At 43.0% G+C, this 12,145-nt stretch overlaps 1 protein-coding gene across 1 annotated transcript in view; it reads left to right on the top strand.

Annotated features, from left to right (window-relative positions):
• LOC118367489 (semaphorin-7A-like) overlaps positions 1-12,011 on the top strand; it is a 16,415-nt gene extending 4,404 nt beyond the window's left edge. The window contains exons 4-14 of the mRNA XM_052494371.1: positions 1-80; positions 309-414; positions 1,071-1,178; positions 1,685-1,824; positions 2,185-2,369; positions 3,131-3,239; positions 3,506-3,713; positions 4,374-4,483; positions 4,654-4,826; positions 5,064-5,119; positions 7,344-12,011. The exon at positions 1-80 is cut by the window's left edge and continues 16 nt beyond it. Coding sequence (XP_052350331.1) covers positions 1-80; positions 309-414; positions 1,071-1,178; positions 1,685-1,824; positions 2,185-2,369; positions 3,131-3,239; positions 3,506-3,713; positions 4,374-4,483; positions 4,654-4,826; positions 5,064-5,119; positions 7,344-7,690 — 1,622 coding nt within the window. The 3' untranslated portion in view covers positions 7,691-12,011. The remainder of the gene's footprint in view (positions 81-308; positions 415-1,070; positions 1,179-1,684; positions 1,825-2,184; positions 2,370-3,130; positions 3,240-3,505; positions 3,714-4,373; positions 4,484-4,653; positions 4,827-5,063; positions 5,120-7,343) is intronic.
• Positions 12,012-12,145: the final 134 nt, after the last annotated feature.

Here is a 12,145-nt window from a genome sequence, read left to right as displayed (position 1 = left end):
TCATCACAGTCATCCAGAAAGTCAATGACACTTTTGTGGTATGCGGGACAAATGCAGGAACCCCCAAATGCTGGCTGCTGGTAAGATGACATGATAATGAATAGGATAGCTATTGTCTTCAACATGTGTTTAGTGTTCTCACAACGGTCACACATTCATCTTACTTAACTCCTGTATCACTTTTATAAAAGTTGTTAATAGTGTTCAATAAAATACTTTAACTTGTATCTCTATTTGTACTGTATTCAAGGTGGTAAGAGCATTCAGGATATGGCTTGTGAGGCTGTGATGTCATTTCCTCTCCATAGGTAAATGACACTGTGTTGACTGACGCCCCCACCAATGGACAGATGGCACCAGCCTCTGACATCTCCCCTCCCTACCCCTCCCAGAGGTCCGTCAGTTTGTCTGCAGGTACGATGCGAGGACAGACAGACACTCCATCCAAAACATCCATAGAAACTCTGCTATTGGCACAATACTAAACCCATCCCTCACTCCTATTTCTACATCCTTGTTAACTCCTCTCTGTGGATCTGAAAGGATAGGATAAGTATCAGCATTTTGGTGGAGAGCTCCATCCAGCCATTATGTTCATAATTATACAGACCAATCAGATCCTCAACATTGGCTTTGGTATGGAATAGGAGATCTGTTTGAAATGGTACCATAGTACTACAGATGGTTCACGACATGTAGCGAAGCTGTAACTCACTGTATTATCGAAATCATGAGAAGGTTACTTTGTATAGCAGGTTCTGTGATATCGCAGACCAGGCTGGACTGGAGTGATGAACCAATGAGCCATTTGCTAGAGTGGTGCAGCATTCTGATAATGTTCGGTTCTCATTGAACCATTAATGTCATGATTCCAAATGACCTCCCTTATTGCTATGGAGACAGTGCCCTAAGTGGGGTAATTGTAATACGGTTATGGGAGGATGTTGGTTGATGCAGTCAGCTGTCTTCTGTTGATTTCTTCTGTATCTCTCCCTCTACCTTCTGTTTGTCTCTCTCTCCCTCTCTCCTCTTTATCTCTCTATCTTTACCCCCCTCTCTCTCGCTCTTAGATGGGAATCTATACTCTGCTCTGTCAGCAGTGGGGCGTCACCCTGGCTCTATCCGCCGGACCTACGGGACTCAGAAGCTTCTGAAGACTGAGACCAAGTGGCTGCAGAGTGAGTGGGATGAGAGCAACATGGGACTATATTGGTGTAGGAGAGTTGCATGAGGCACTGGAGTGGATGAGCATGGAAATAGCAACTCTATATTATCTTCTATCTTGGAACTGTAACACGCTGCATGCAGAAATGTAATCCCTATGAATTCTTCCATTTTAAAGATCATAAGTTAAATTCACAATTGTGATAAAACATTGTATGACTCCCTGTATGATGAACTGGAAGTCTTTATTAGTCTACAAAGCTTCCAAGCAAACCCTTTTATCACAATGTATTTTTTAAATACACCTTTTCTCTGTAGACACTAGATGTCCCTGCTAGAATGAAATGCATTAGGAGTTTGAAAAGGACCCAAATAGTTACAACCAGTGACTGAGTTGGCCTGGTGCTCACTGGCCTCAAATGTTTTATTGCCTGATTGAGTATTAGCGCTTATAGAATTGTGGCACCTATTTCAGTCCACTTCAAGCACTGGTAGAAGGCCTTTCTCTCTCCTGCTTCAGGCCCCCAGTTTGGTGGAGCAGCAGTAATACCAGCCTCTCAAAAACACAAGGAGGAGATCTACTTCTTCTTCAGTGAGATCAATAAGACGGCCATGGTGGATGAGGAGCCCTACAGGTCGCGCATTGGCCGAATCTGCATGGTAACCATAACAACATCACCGTATATCAGCTGTATTACTACGTTATTGCATATTAAAGCTGAGCTCCGCAAAAGTAGAAACAGTACCACTGGTCACCCCAGGCACATTAGTTATTGTTATTGTTGTTGTTTTTTAAACAGAGGAGATGAGCATCCAGCCTCATGGTAAAAATAACACATATTACATACTCCAGTGTTCTATCGCATGTGCAATGATGTCAGAGGGGGAAAAAACTGGGTTTGTTGTTTGAAGTAACATCTGTGTTGTTGTAATATCGCGAACGAACCTGGCAGTTTCACCGCTAAGGATTCCAGCTTTAATGTTCTGGTGTACTGTTGTATACTATGTGTCCGTCTCCAGGTGGACGAGGGGGGCATAAAGAACCTGCTGGCGGACTCGTGGACTACCTTCCTGAAGGCCAGGGTGATATGTGGTGCGGGTAGCTCCCCCCAGCAGTACAACAACATCAGACAGGCCTTTGTGCTGTCTGAAGTGGCCCAGGAGAAGAGGACCGGGGTCATGTACGGCCTGTTTGCCAACGCCTGGTGAGTAGACACCTTACACCTTCAACACCCTTCATCCCATATGGCTGCTTAAGACTGTGTCATGCTTAGAATGCAGGAGAGGAATGAGCTGCACAAACAACATAATCAGAGGAAAGGAGGATTATGCACAGCACATCCAAATGGGGCACAGGAGCTGGATAGACATGTACAGCAATGAAAACTTGGGAGCAGCAACAGGTTTCAGTGAGGAAAATACATGATTGTATTTGAAAGGGGGATACCTACTCAGTTGTACAACTGAATGCATTCAACTGAATTGTATCTTCCGCATTTAACCCAACCCCTCTGAATCAGAAGTGGGCTCTGCTCTGTGGAAGCGGTCAATTACTTTTGCGCTTGAATGCTTTTGTTAGCATATTTGAGCAGCCTTAAATCTTTTAAGTCCATTTAGGGGTGGCAGCGTAGCCTAGTGGTTAGAGCGTTGGATTAGTAATCGGAAGGTTGCGAGTTCAAACCCCTGAGCTGACAAGGTACAAATCTGTCGTTCTGCCCCTGAACAGGCAGTTAACCCACTGTTCCCAGGCCGTCATTGAAAATAAGAATGTGTTCTTAACTGACTTGCCTGGTTAAATAAAGGTTAAATGAATAAAAAATAAAAAAAAATTAGGGAGTCATAGTAATATGATTCTACTCCGCTATCAGTCAGTGATTGAGTTGCTAACAACATTCCGATTCACATTAAGTTTGAATAAAGTAAGTAGAAGGAAGGCTTTTAAGTGTTGTATTGTTTGGTTGACCAGGGACACAACAGTGATATGTGCTTACTCCATCGAGGACATTGACCAGGCCTTCGCCACGTCCAAACTGAAGGGCTACAGCAGTCCTCTGATTGGACATCGCCCTGGCACAGTAAGACACCCACTGAATCAGTTAAATTAACTTTATTTTAATTAATGTTTTGTAGTGCCAATCAAAGTCATTTTGCAAAGGCCAATTGCATAAGCTCATGCATGTGAGTCCTCAATTTTGGGGAAGTGGAAGACTTGTGTTTCTATTTTGGAACAGTTGTAGATGACAGACACTGGTTGTGAAATTATTGTGCAAAGCAAAGCCACAGCCAAAGTCTGTCTCCCTTCCTGATTACATCACTTTCATTACATCACTTCTTGTCCCAGTGTGCCTTCAAGAACTCCACGGCAGCCCACAACCCTAAGATCCTGGGGGTGATCAGGGACCACCCGGAGATCGAGGACGTGATTCGTCCGGTCGGGGGTGCTCCGCTGAACCTGCCCACCGACGATCACTTCACACACACTGTCGCTGCCATGGTGCTGGCAGTCAACGACGAGCACTATACTGTGCTGTACCTGGGAACAGGTGTGTGTGTGTTTTTGGCTGTCAAACTGTATCTCATGTACAGATGTTTGGTGTAACCTATTTAAAAGTGATCTTTTAGAAGACGTAGTCTCCTTGACAAAGTAAATAAAAAAAGTTGTTTGCTCAACACAGGCATGAGTTGGGGCTTATTATAAGAGTGCATTTTTTTGGCATGAATCTCAGATAAATTGACTGAATTAAAAAAAAACTAAGTAGCTACAGCCTAATGGACTGATAAAGAAGTCAGTCGCTACCACAAGGAAAAGTAGTGATAGAGCTGTGAACAGAGCCATGGGTCTCTGAGGTGGCCTAATAAGAAATTAGAGCAGTTAAGTCTTCTGTGGGAAGTAATAGCCTCTCAATGTGGGGAGGAGATAAGAGAGGACAAGCTGTAGGACAGGCCTGCTCCTCTCCGTAAGTCACCCACTGATGAATTGACCAGTAGAGGAAAAAGGCAGCATGTGCTATTATAAACCTGGGGCCATATACAATCAAAAATAGTCACTGGGTTTCCCGGGATTCATAAAAAACAATAGGGCTCGACCATGGTGTCTCTCTCTCCTCTGATAATGTTCTCTCTCTCTTTCTGGTGATAGAACAGGGCTCGACCATGGTGTCTCTCTCTCCTCTGATAATATTCTCTCTCTCTTTCTGTTGATAGAACAGGGAAAGTGCTCAAGGTTCTGCACACTATCGAGGATGCCTTTATCATATCCCAGTACTCCCTCTTCCACAATGAGGGTCCTGTTCTAAGCATGGCCATCGACTCTAGGAAGGTACTGTGAGACCATCGCCGAACACTCCTTAGCAGCTAGCACTAATATCCGTAGATGAAGTTGTTTACGATGTAGCTGCAGTCCAATCCTTTTAAACAATGCACTTCTAGTGATAGCCACTGTATGTCTCTTCCTGTCTCTCGTGTATTGCTCCCTGCCTTCTCCCCCAGGGCCACCTTTATGTGGGCACGGCAATGGAGGTCCAGCGCATACCATTGGCTGACTGCGGTCGCTATGGAGACAGTTGCCGGGAGTGCATTCTGTCTCGGGATCCCTATTGTGGTTGGGACGCAGCCAGGAGGAGGTGCACACCCATCCCAGCTGGATACAACATCAGCACTGGGTATGAGATGTGATGATGTCACTCCTGGAATACAATTCAGATACCTATGGAAAACATGCAGTGTATCAAAAAATGACAGTCAATACCAGCCATAACTTATCATTTCTCACAGAGTGTCAAGGTTCCAACTACTATTCTAGGTTTTATGATAATTGTTTAATTTACATAAAATGGTTGATCGTTCAAAATGGTACATGCTAATTTGATGTTCTTTCAATAATTTGTTTCATACTGTAGGGCACTCACTCAGAGTCTGGACCACTCCAATGCCTCTATCTGTGGTGAAGCTGCTGGTGAGTGCCACTCCGCCTCCTCTCTGACTCTCTGTATCTTCATTAACTGAAATATGGGACTTTTTTCCAGAGCTTAACTCAGAAGATGATATCATATAATTGAGCGGAGGCTCAAACCCATTGGGTGGTTTAATATCAAAGTTTGCCCTCACTTCAAAGCCCAATAGCTTCAGCCATATTAACCTCTAATAATCCAAACAAATGATGGGATATGTACTGTCTTTGTTATCAAGCTCTTTTTTCCATTACTTCTCTTGGTCACAGTCTCAGTGCAGCTGTCATGTATATCCGTTCACTGTTTCCTTTCTTCCACTCCTGGAACACTGAGATTTAATCCTAGGGAGTAGAGGATGAAAGGTGATGCAATATCATATATAACGATATTTTATTTTAATCTGTTATTTTAGCTGATATTTTCCAGAGAAAGTAAGTTTCAGGCCACAGAATGAAATAGAATAAATAAATAAATAAAATAGAATAAAATAAAATAAAATAGAACACTACTCTGCATCTCTGTGTCAGTTTGTACACGTTAGTCTGGTTTTAGGTTTACTGGGCTTTGAGTCACAATTGTCCTAGTAACTGAGAGCAAAGTTATCATTTACAACAACCTGTATATTTTTTCACAAATAAACTCAGCAAAAAAAGAAACGTCCTCTCACTGTCAACTGCGTTTATGTTCAGCAAACTTAGTGCAAATATTTGTATGAACATAAAAAGTTTCAACAACTGAGACATAAACTGCACAAGTTCCACAGACATGTGACTAACAGAAGTGGAATAATGTCTCCCTGAACAAAGGGGGGTCAAAATCTAAAGTAACAGTCAGTATCTGATGTGGCTGCTGTGAGATGTTACCCCACTCTTCCACCAAGGCACCTGAAAGTTCCCTGACATTTCTAGGGGGAATGGCCCTAGCCCTCACCCTCCGATTCAACAGGTCCCAGACATGCTCAATGAGATTGAGATCCGGACTCTTCGCTGGCCATGGCAGAACACTGACATTCCTGTCTTGCAGGAAATCACGCACAGAACGAGCAGTATGGCTGGTGGCATTGTCATGCTGGAGGGTCATGTCAGGATGAGCCTGCAGGAAGGGTACCACATGAGGGAGGAGGATGTCTTCCCTGTAACGCACAGCGTTGAGGTTGCCTGCAATGACAACAAGCTCAATCCAATGATGCTGTGACACACGGCCCCAGACCATGACGGACCCTCCACCTCCAAATCGATCCCGCTCCAGAGTACAGGCCTCGGTGTAACGCTCATTCCTTCAACGATAAACGCGAATCCAACCATCACCCCTGGTGAGACAAAACCACAACTTGTCGGTGAAGAGCACTTTTTGCTAGTCCTGTCTGGTCCAGCGACGGTGGGTTTGTGTCCATAGGCGACGTTGTTGCCGGTGATGTCAGGTGAGGACCTGCCTTTACAACAGGCCTACAAGCCTCAATCCAGCCTCTTTCAGCCTATTGCGGACAGTCTGAGCACTGATGGAGGGATTGTGCATTCCTGGTGTAACTCGGGCAGTTGTTGTTGCCATCCTGTACCTGTCCCGCAGGTGTGATGTTCGGATGTACCGATCCTGTGCAGGTGTTGTTCCACGTGGTCTGCCACTGCGAGGACGATCAGCTGTCCGACCTGTCTCCCTGTAGCGCTGTCTTAGGCGTCTCACAGTACGGACATTGTAATTTATTACCCTGGCCACATCTGCAATCCTCATGCCTTGCAGCATGCCCAAGGCACGTTCACGCAAATGAGCAGGGACCCTGGGCATCTTTCTTTTGGTGTTTTTCAGAGTCAGTAGAAAGGCCTCTTTGGTGTCCTAAGTTTTCATAACTGTGAACTTAATTGCCTACCGTCTGTAAGCTGTTAGTGTCTTAACGACCGTTCCACAGGTGCATGTTCATCAATTATTTATGGTTAATTGAACAAGCATGGGAAACAGAGTTTAAACCCTTTAAAACAGGGTCCTGAAAAAGGGATGTTTCTTTTTTGCTGAGTTGATGAGTGTGGCCTCTCACCCTATCACATAATGAAGTAGTCCTACCAATCCTGTCCTGCCATTCTCATTTTGAACTCACCTATGATTGTTACCGTAGATACGTAAACAATCCATAGGTATGAAACCATAGGCTACTCTCTAGTCTAGGCAGCCCATAAGTAAGTATTTCATTTGGGTAAGTTCAATGTTAACCAGGCTGTGCCCTCTGAACCCCCACAGCACTGAAGACCCATAGGACAAACCCCAAACAGGTGGTGATTGACTCGGACGGCCCCGTCAACCTCCCCTGCCCCGTGCACTCCTTTCACGCCACCTACCGCTGGGAGAAGGACAACTGTATCCAGCACTACCCCTGCTTCATCATTGGAGACTCCTGTGTGCTGGAACCCACCCCTGGCCTGCCCCTTAAGCAGGGGGTGTTCCGCTGCATGGCCACGGAGAACGGCTACAAGGTGGAGGTGGTCTCCTACAGGCTGGTGATCAACAGTGGGCCTCTGCCTGCCTCCCTGGCCTCCACCCTGGGGCCCTCCCTCCTTCTTGCTGCAGCCACCCTCTGGCTCCTGTAACCATTGCAAATGCTAAAACTAACCCCTTAGCCTCTAAGGCCCTCTCTCTGACAGACAGGAGAGGAGGGGCCACCATACCCAGGTTAGGTTCGCAGAGCATTGATATTAATGGTTGGGTAATGCGATCAGTGTTGCCCGCAGAGACTGTTTTCAGAAAAAGTGTTTTTAAATTTATTTTCCGTTGTTCAGAAAATGCCTGAAAATAAACCAAGCCATTTATTTTTAAATAATATATGGGCCTACCATACTAACTAATACTGTACTGTTGAAACAAAAAAATATCTAAAACAAACTCAAAATACATAACATTTAAACTTAATTAATACATTAACATCAATATGGGTTTTATGGAAAGACAAACTATATTACCATGTCTTATTCTTAATTTTAAATACAGATTCAAACCACAAGATATGCTTTGCGAACCTTGCCTGTCCACCCAAGAGATGACATCTCATGAGTTGTGTTAAATACAATATCAAGCCAATTTCTCTTTATGGTTTCTCAACTTATTTTGAAACTTGATTGTGCTACTTCGTGAATATTTGAAGCTTGAATACTGCTCTAACATCTAAACATCCTGTTGAATGTCATAAGTATAGGCTAGTATTTAGAAAATGTCTGGTATTGAGTTTTTAAAAAAGCCTTAACAATTCTGGGACATACCCCCTAAGCACAATTTGCTGTGAAAGCATAACTGCTCAATTGTGTTGACTTGAATCTGTGAATGAGGTGGCCAAGTCTTACTTTGATGCTGGGAGGAAGTGTCATCATTTTGACAAGAAGTCATCTTTTTGACAGGAAGTAGGTAGAAGAGTGTGAGCTCGTCCTCGAACATCACTGTGTCTCGGCAAGTCCTCTGCAGTAAAAGGCAGTTTTTGCATAATTTTAATGGACAGTATCAGACATTCATATTATGCTACTTCATTTTCAATAAACGTAAGTTCAGTAAACATCATTCAGTGGCAGGTGAGGCCAAATTAGAATTGAGTAGATGACATGTAGAGTTAGTTGCATTTTGTAGTTTGCTAAATATGAGAAAAAGCTTGTGATTATATGAGTACCGTGTGTTAAGTATTTTATTGCTCCGCAAATGCTGATTTCCACCATTGCTGCCTATGAAAGTTATTCTTGACGGTTCAAGGTTTTATACTGTACGGAAGTCATGAGAGGACATATGAATAAAATAAAATAAACACTTGTTATGTCGAGATAACAACTTATTTATCTCATGATCACGACATAACAAACATTTTGCCGAGGTCACAAGATTAACTCTACAAATAGGAGTAGACGCATTGATGATAGATTGACAGCATGGCTGAGGCGGTAGAGCCCACAGTGGATCAGCGCATATGTTTTGATCGATTGCTACACTAAGGGATGGTACATTTCATGCTAACATATCAGTCATTATTAGTTTATAAATTAGAATTTTAGCCAGCTAAATGTCCTTTACCTTGAACAAAGAGCTCTTGGGGCATCTAAGCCGTCATGGGGCGTTTGAGTCTTGAACGATGCCTGACAGGCTGGCCTGTCTCTGAGGCTGTATGCCACCCCCACGACCACGAGCTAGCTAGCTCGTTATAAATGCTGGTTGTTAGCTTGCATAACTGATATGTGTATAATTGTAAGGGGCACTTCATGTTTTATGGATAATATTACAATTTACAGAGTGGGTGAGCACAATTCCTGACAGGCTAATAAGATGACATTTTATCCTCAGACATTGATCAGATTCAATTGCAGCCTCAGAGGCTGATAAATAAGGATTCCACCTTGTAGGTTGTTTCATAGGTAAATGCTCCTTGCATGCAGATTAGCAGTCAGTGCATTATGTATATGAATGATCAAGACTGGGTGCGCTCTATTCCTGGCAGGCTGATTCGATTCAGTAGCAGCCTCAGAGGCTGATAAATCAGGATTCTGACTAGTAGGCTGGCTGCAAGGAGCCTTACATATGAAACAGCCTACAAGGCAGCACCCTGATTTATGAGCCTCTACGGCTTCTATTGAATCTGATCAGTTTGCCAGAAATAGAGCTCACTCACTTTGGATTATAGGCATCAGCCTATACAGCGCTGACAGCTAATCTGCCTGCAAAGAGATTTACCTATGAAATAACCTACAGGGCAGTATCCTGATTTATCAGCCTCTGAGGCTGAAATTTAATCTGATCAGCCTGTCAGAAATGCAGCTCGCCCACTGCAAATGTAAATATTATTCACAATAAATGAAGTGTCCCTTATAATTTATACACACATCAGTTATGCAAGCTAACCAACAGCATAGATAACAAGCTAGCTTGCTAGCTAGAACGCTCACAAGGAGAGCCAAGTTAGCTGTGTTGTTTCTTGCATATGATTTAATATGGTATTGGGGGTGGCAGACACCCTGGAAGACGGTGTCGCCTGTCAGGCATCGTTCCGTGCTTAAATGCCCCACTTTGCGATCAACACAGCCACAGGGCTCCATGATGAAGTGGTTATCGGGCATCTGAAGAAATGAATGGGTGATAAGTTGTATTTTTGATTGTCTTGTGATCTCGACAAAACAACTTTTGTTATGAGATAAATATGTCTTGATCTCGACATAACGAGATAACTATTTTTTAAATTCATATGTCCTCTCTGGATTTCCGTAATACTGTGGATGTACAATGATGTTACTCATTGACTGCTTTAACTAACCTATTCTCAATGGGAAAATCCAGTGCACAATACTCAAAGGGGTTATTTTCATACTTGTATCTGTATGCTGTAACAAAAGGCTTGACATCATTTGATAGGATCATTTTGTGAAGTAGAACACATTGAGCAGCCACCATACTCTGGGGAGAAAGACTGAAATTGATTGACATTTCTGGAAGATATGGAACAAAATTCCTCTTTAAGCAATAGATGTTTTTTATTTTAGCACCTGACCTCACGTAATAATAGTGTATGCTTTATTGGAGGCAGAGAATGTTTGCTGGGAGGGAGTGGTTTACTCAAAGCAAATGTTGAATGTAACATATTAATATGAACATAGTTGCAACAAAATGCAGGTCTATTGTCCCCATGTATTGATTGTTTTATCTCAGTGCTGAAGCACCACCTTATAACCACTACTGTGTTTTGTTACTGTGCCACTGAGCTTTGTGGCGAATTTTGAAATGACAACAAAAAAAATGTCGCCTGAAAATATTGGTCGAAAACAATTGACATAATGCTGTTCTTAGAACAGTTTTAGCCATAGTTCTGCAGGTCCCATCTTTCTCTCTGGGGGGTGGCTGTAAGTTTGTTGTCTCGAGGTCTCGGAAGGATCTGCTTGCTGCATTGCACTGATGCGGGTTGTTGACTGTGCCAAACATAAGCTGTGTTGAGCCGCCTCATCCGCCGCCTGCCGCTTCTCACTCACTTAGCACTTTGAGTAATTGGTTTCCCAAATCTCTTTCTCAAACTCACACACATTCTTATATATGTCACAAATACACACAGGCATGTAGGTGCGCGCACACACACACACACACACACACACACACACACACACCCCCTTGTTTACCAATCACCCACTTCAATCTCATTCTCTTTACTCCAGTATTTACTGTTGCTTATCTGTTTCATTGTATTTTGAGCATGAAGCTGGTGTGTCTCTGAAAACAGTGAACAGAAGCCACTCACTCATACGCTAGCCAACACTAATTAGGCAACTGAACCTGTATCGCTCACTGCAGAGACATACAAGCTCTTTTACCAAGACAGATGGCCTAGTGTCAGTGGGTATTGTTAAAAACGGTCAATGAATCGTGGCTGTGCAGAGTTGATTGTATTTGGCCTTTCATGGATTTCCAAGGGGCAGCAGTAATATGGGAGTTTGTTTTCTCTGGAGCACTTTATTTAATGACCACCTTCCTAGCCGGGAGTCCCTGCTTTGACGTGGACATAAACAGTGGATATATCGCATGCGAGTGATTATCATTATCCTCGAAAGATTTAAACTGGTTTGCTGTGTTCAATTACCCGTTAGATAAATAATTGCAGCAGAGAAATAGAGTGAAGTGAATTGTATTGTCTTTAAATTCTTTATCTGGTGCTTTGGACGGTGTTGATTGCATTCTGTGTCTTAGTACATTTGTATTGGGAATCAGCTTACCAAACTCGATTGAAGAGGAGATTGTATTGGTATCATGCTCGTTAATGCCTCACCATAACCATTTGTTTTAGGGACAGAGATCTGTCTATATGAAGTGTTAATACATGTCCATGTAACACATCTGTATCTCCAGATGTTTCCCTTTACTGAACATGTACAGTGAAAATCAATAAAGTAATCAACTACAGTATTTGATTTTTTATTAACTTTTATTTTTTTCCAGGGTAGCCCAATTTTCTTGTTCACACACTGGAAGAAAATGGTCTATCATTGGTCTTTCTTTCATTTGCTTGTGTATCTGAAGAGAGAGCGAGAAGATGG

Source organism: Oncorhynchus keta, chromosome 34 (assembly GCF_023373465.1).
Source record: "Oncorhynchus keta strain PuntledgeMale-10-30-2019 chromosome 34, Oket_V2, whole genome shotgun sequence".
NCBI classification, from domain to species: Eukaryota; Metazoa; Chordata; class Actinopteri; order Salmoniformes; family Salmonidae; genus Oncorhynchus; species Oncorhynchus keta.
Note: the sequence above shows the minus strand (reverse complement) of the source record. Positions and strands in the feature narration are given on the sequence as shown.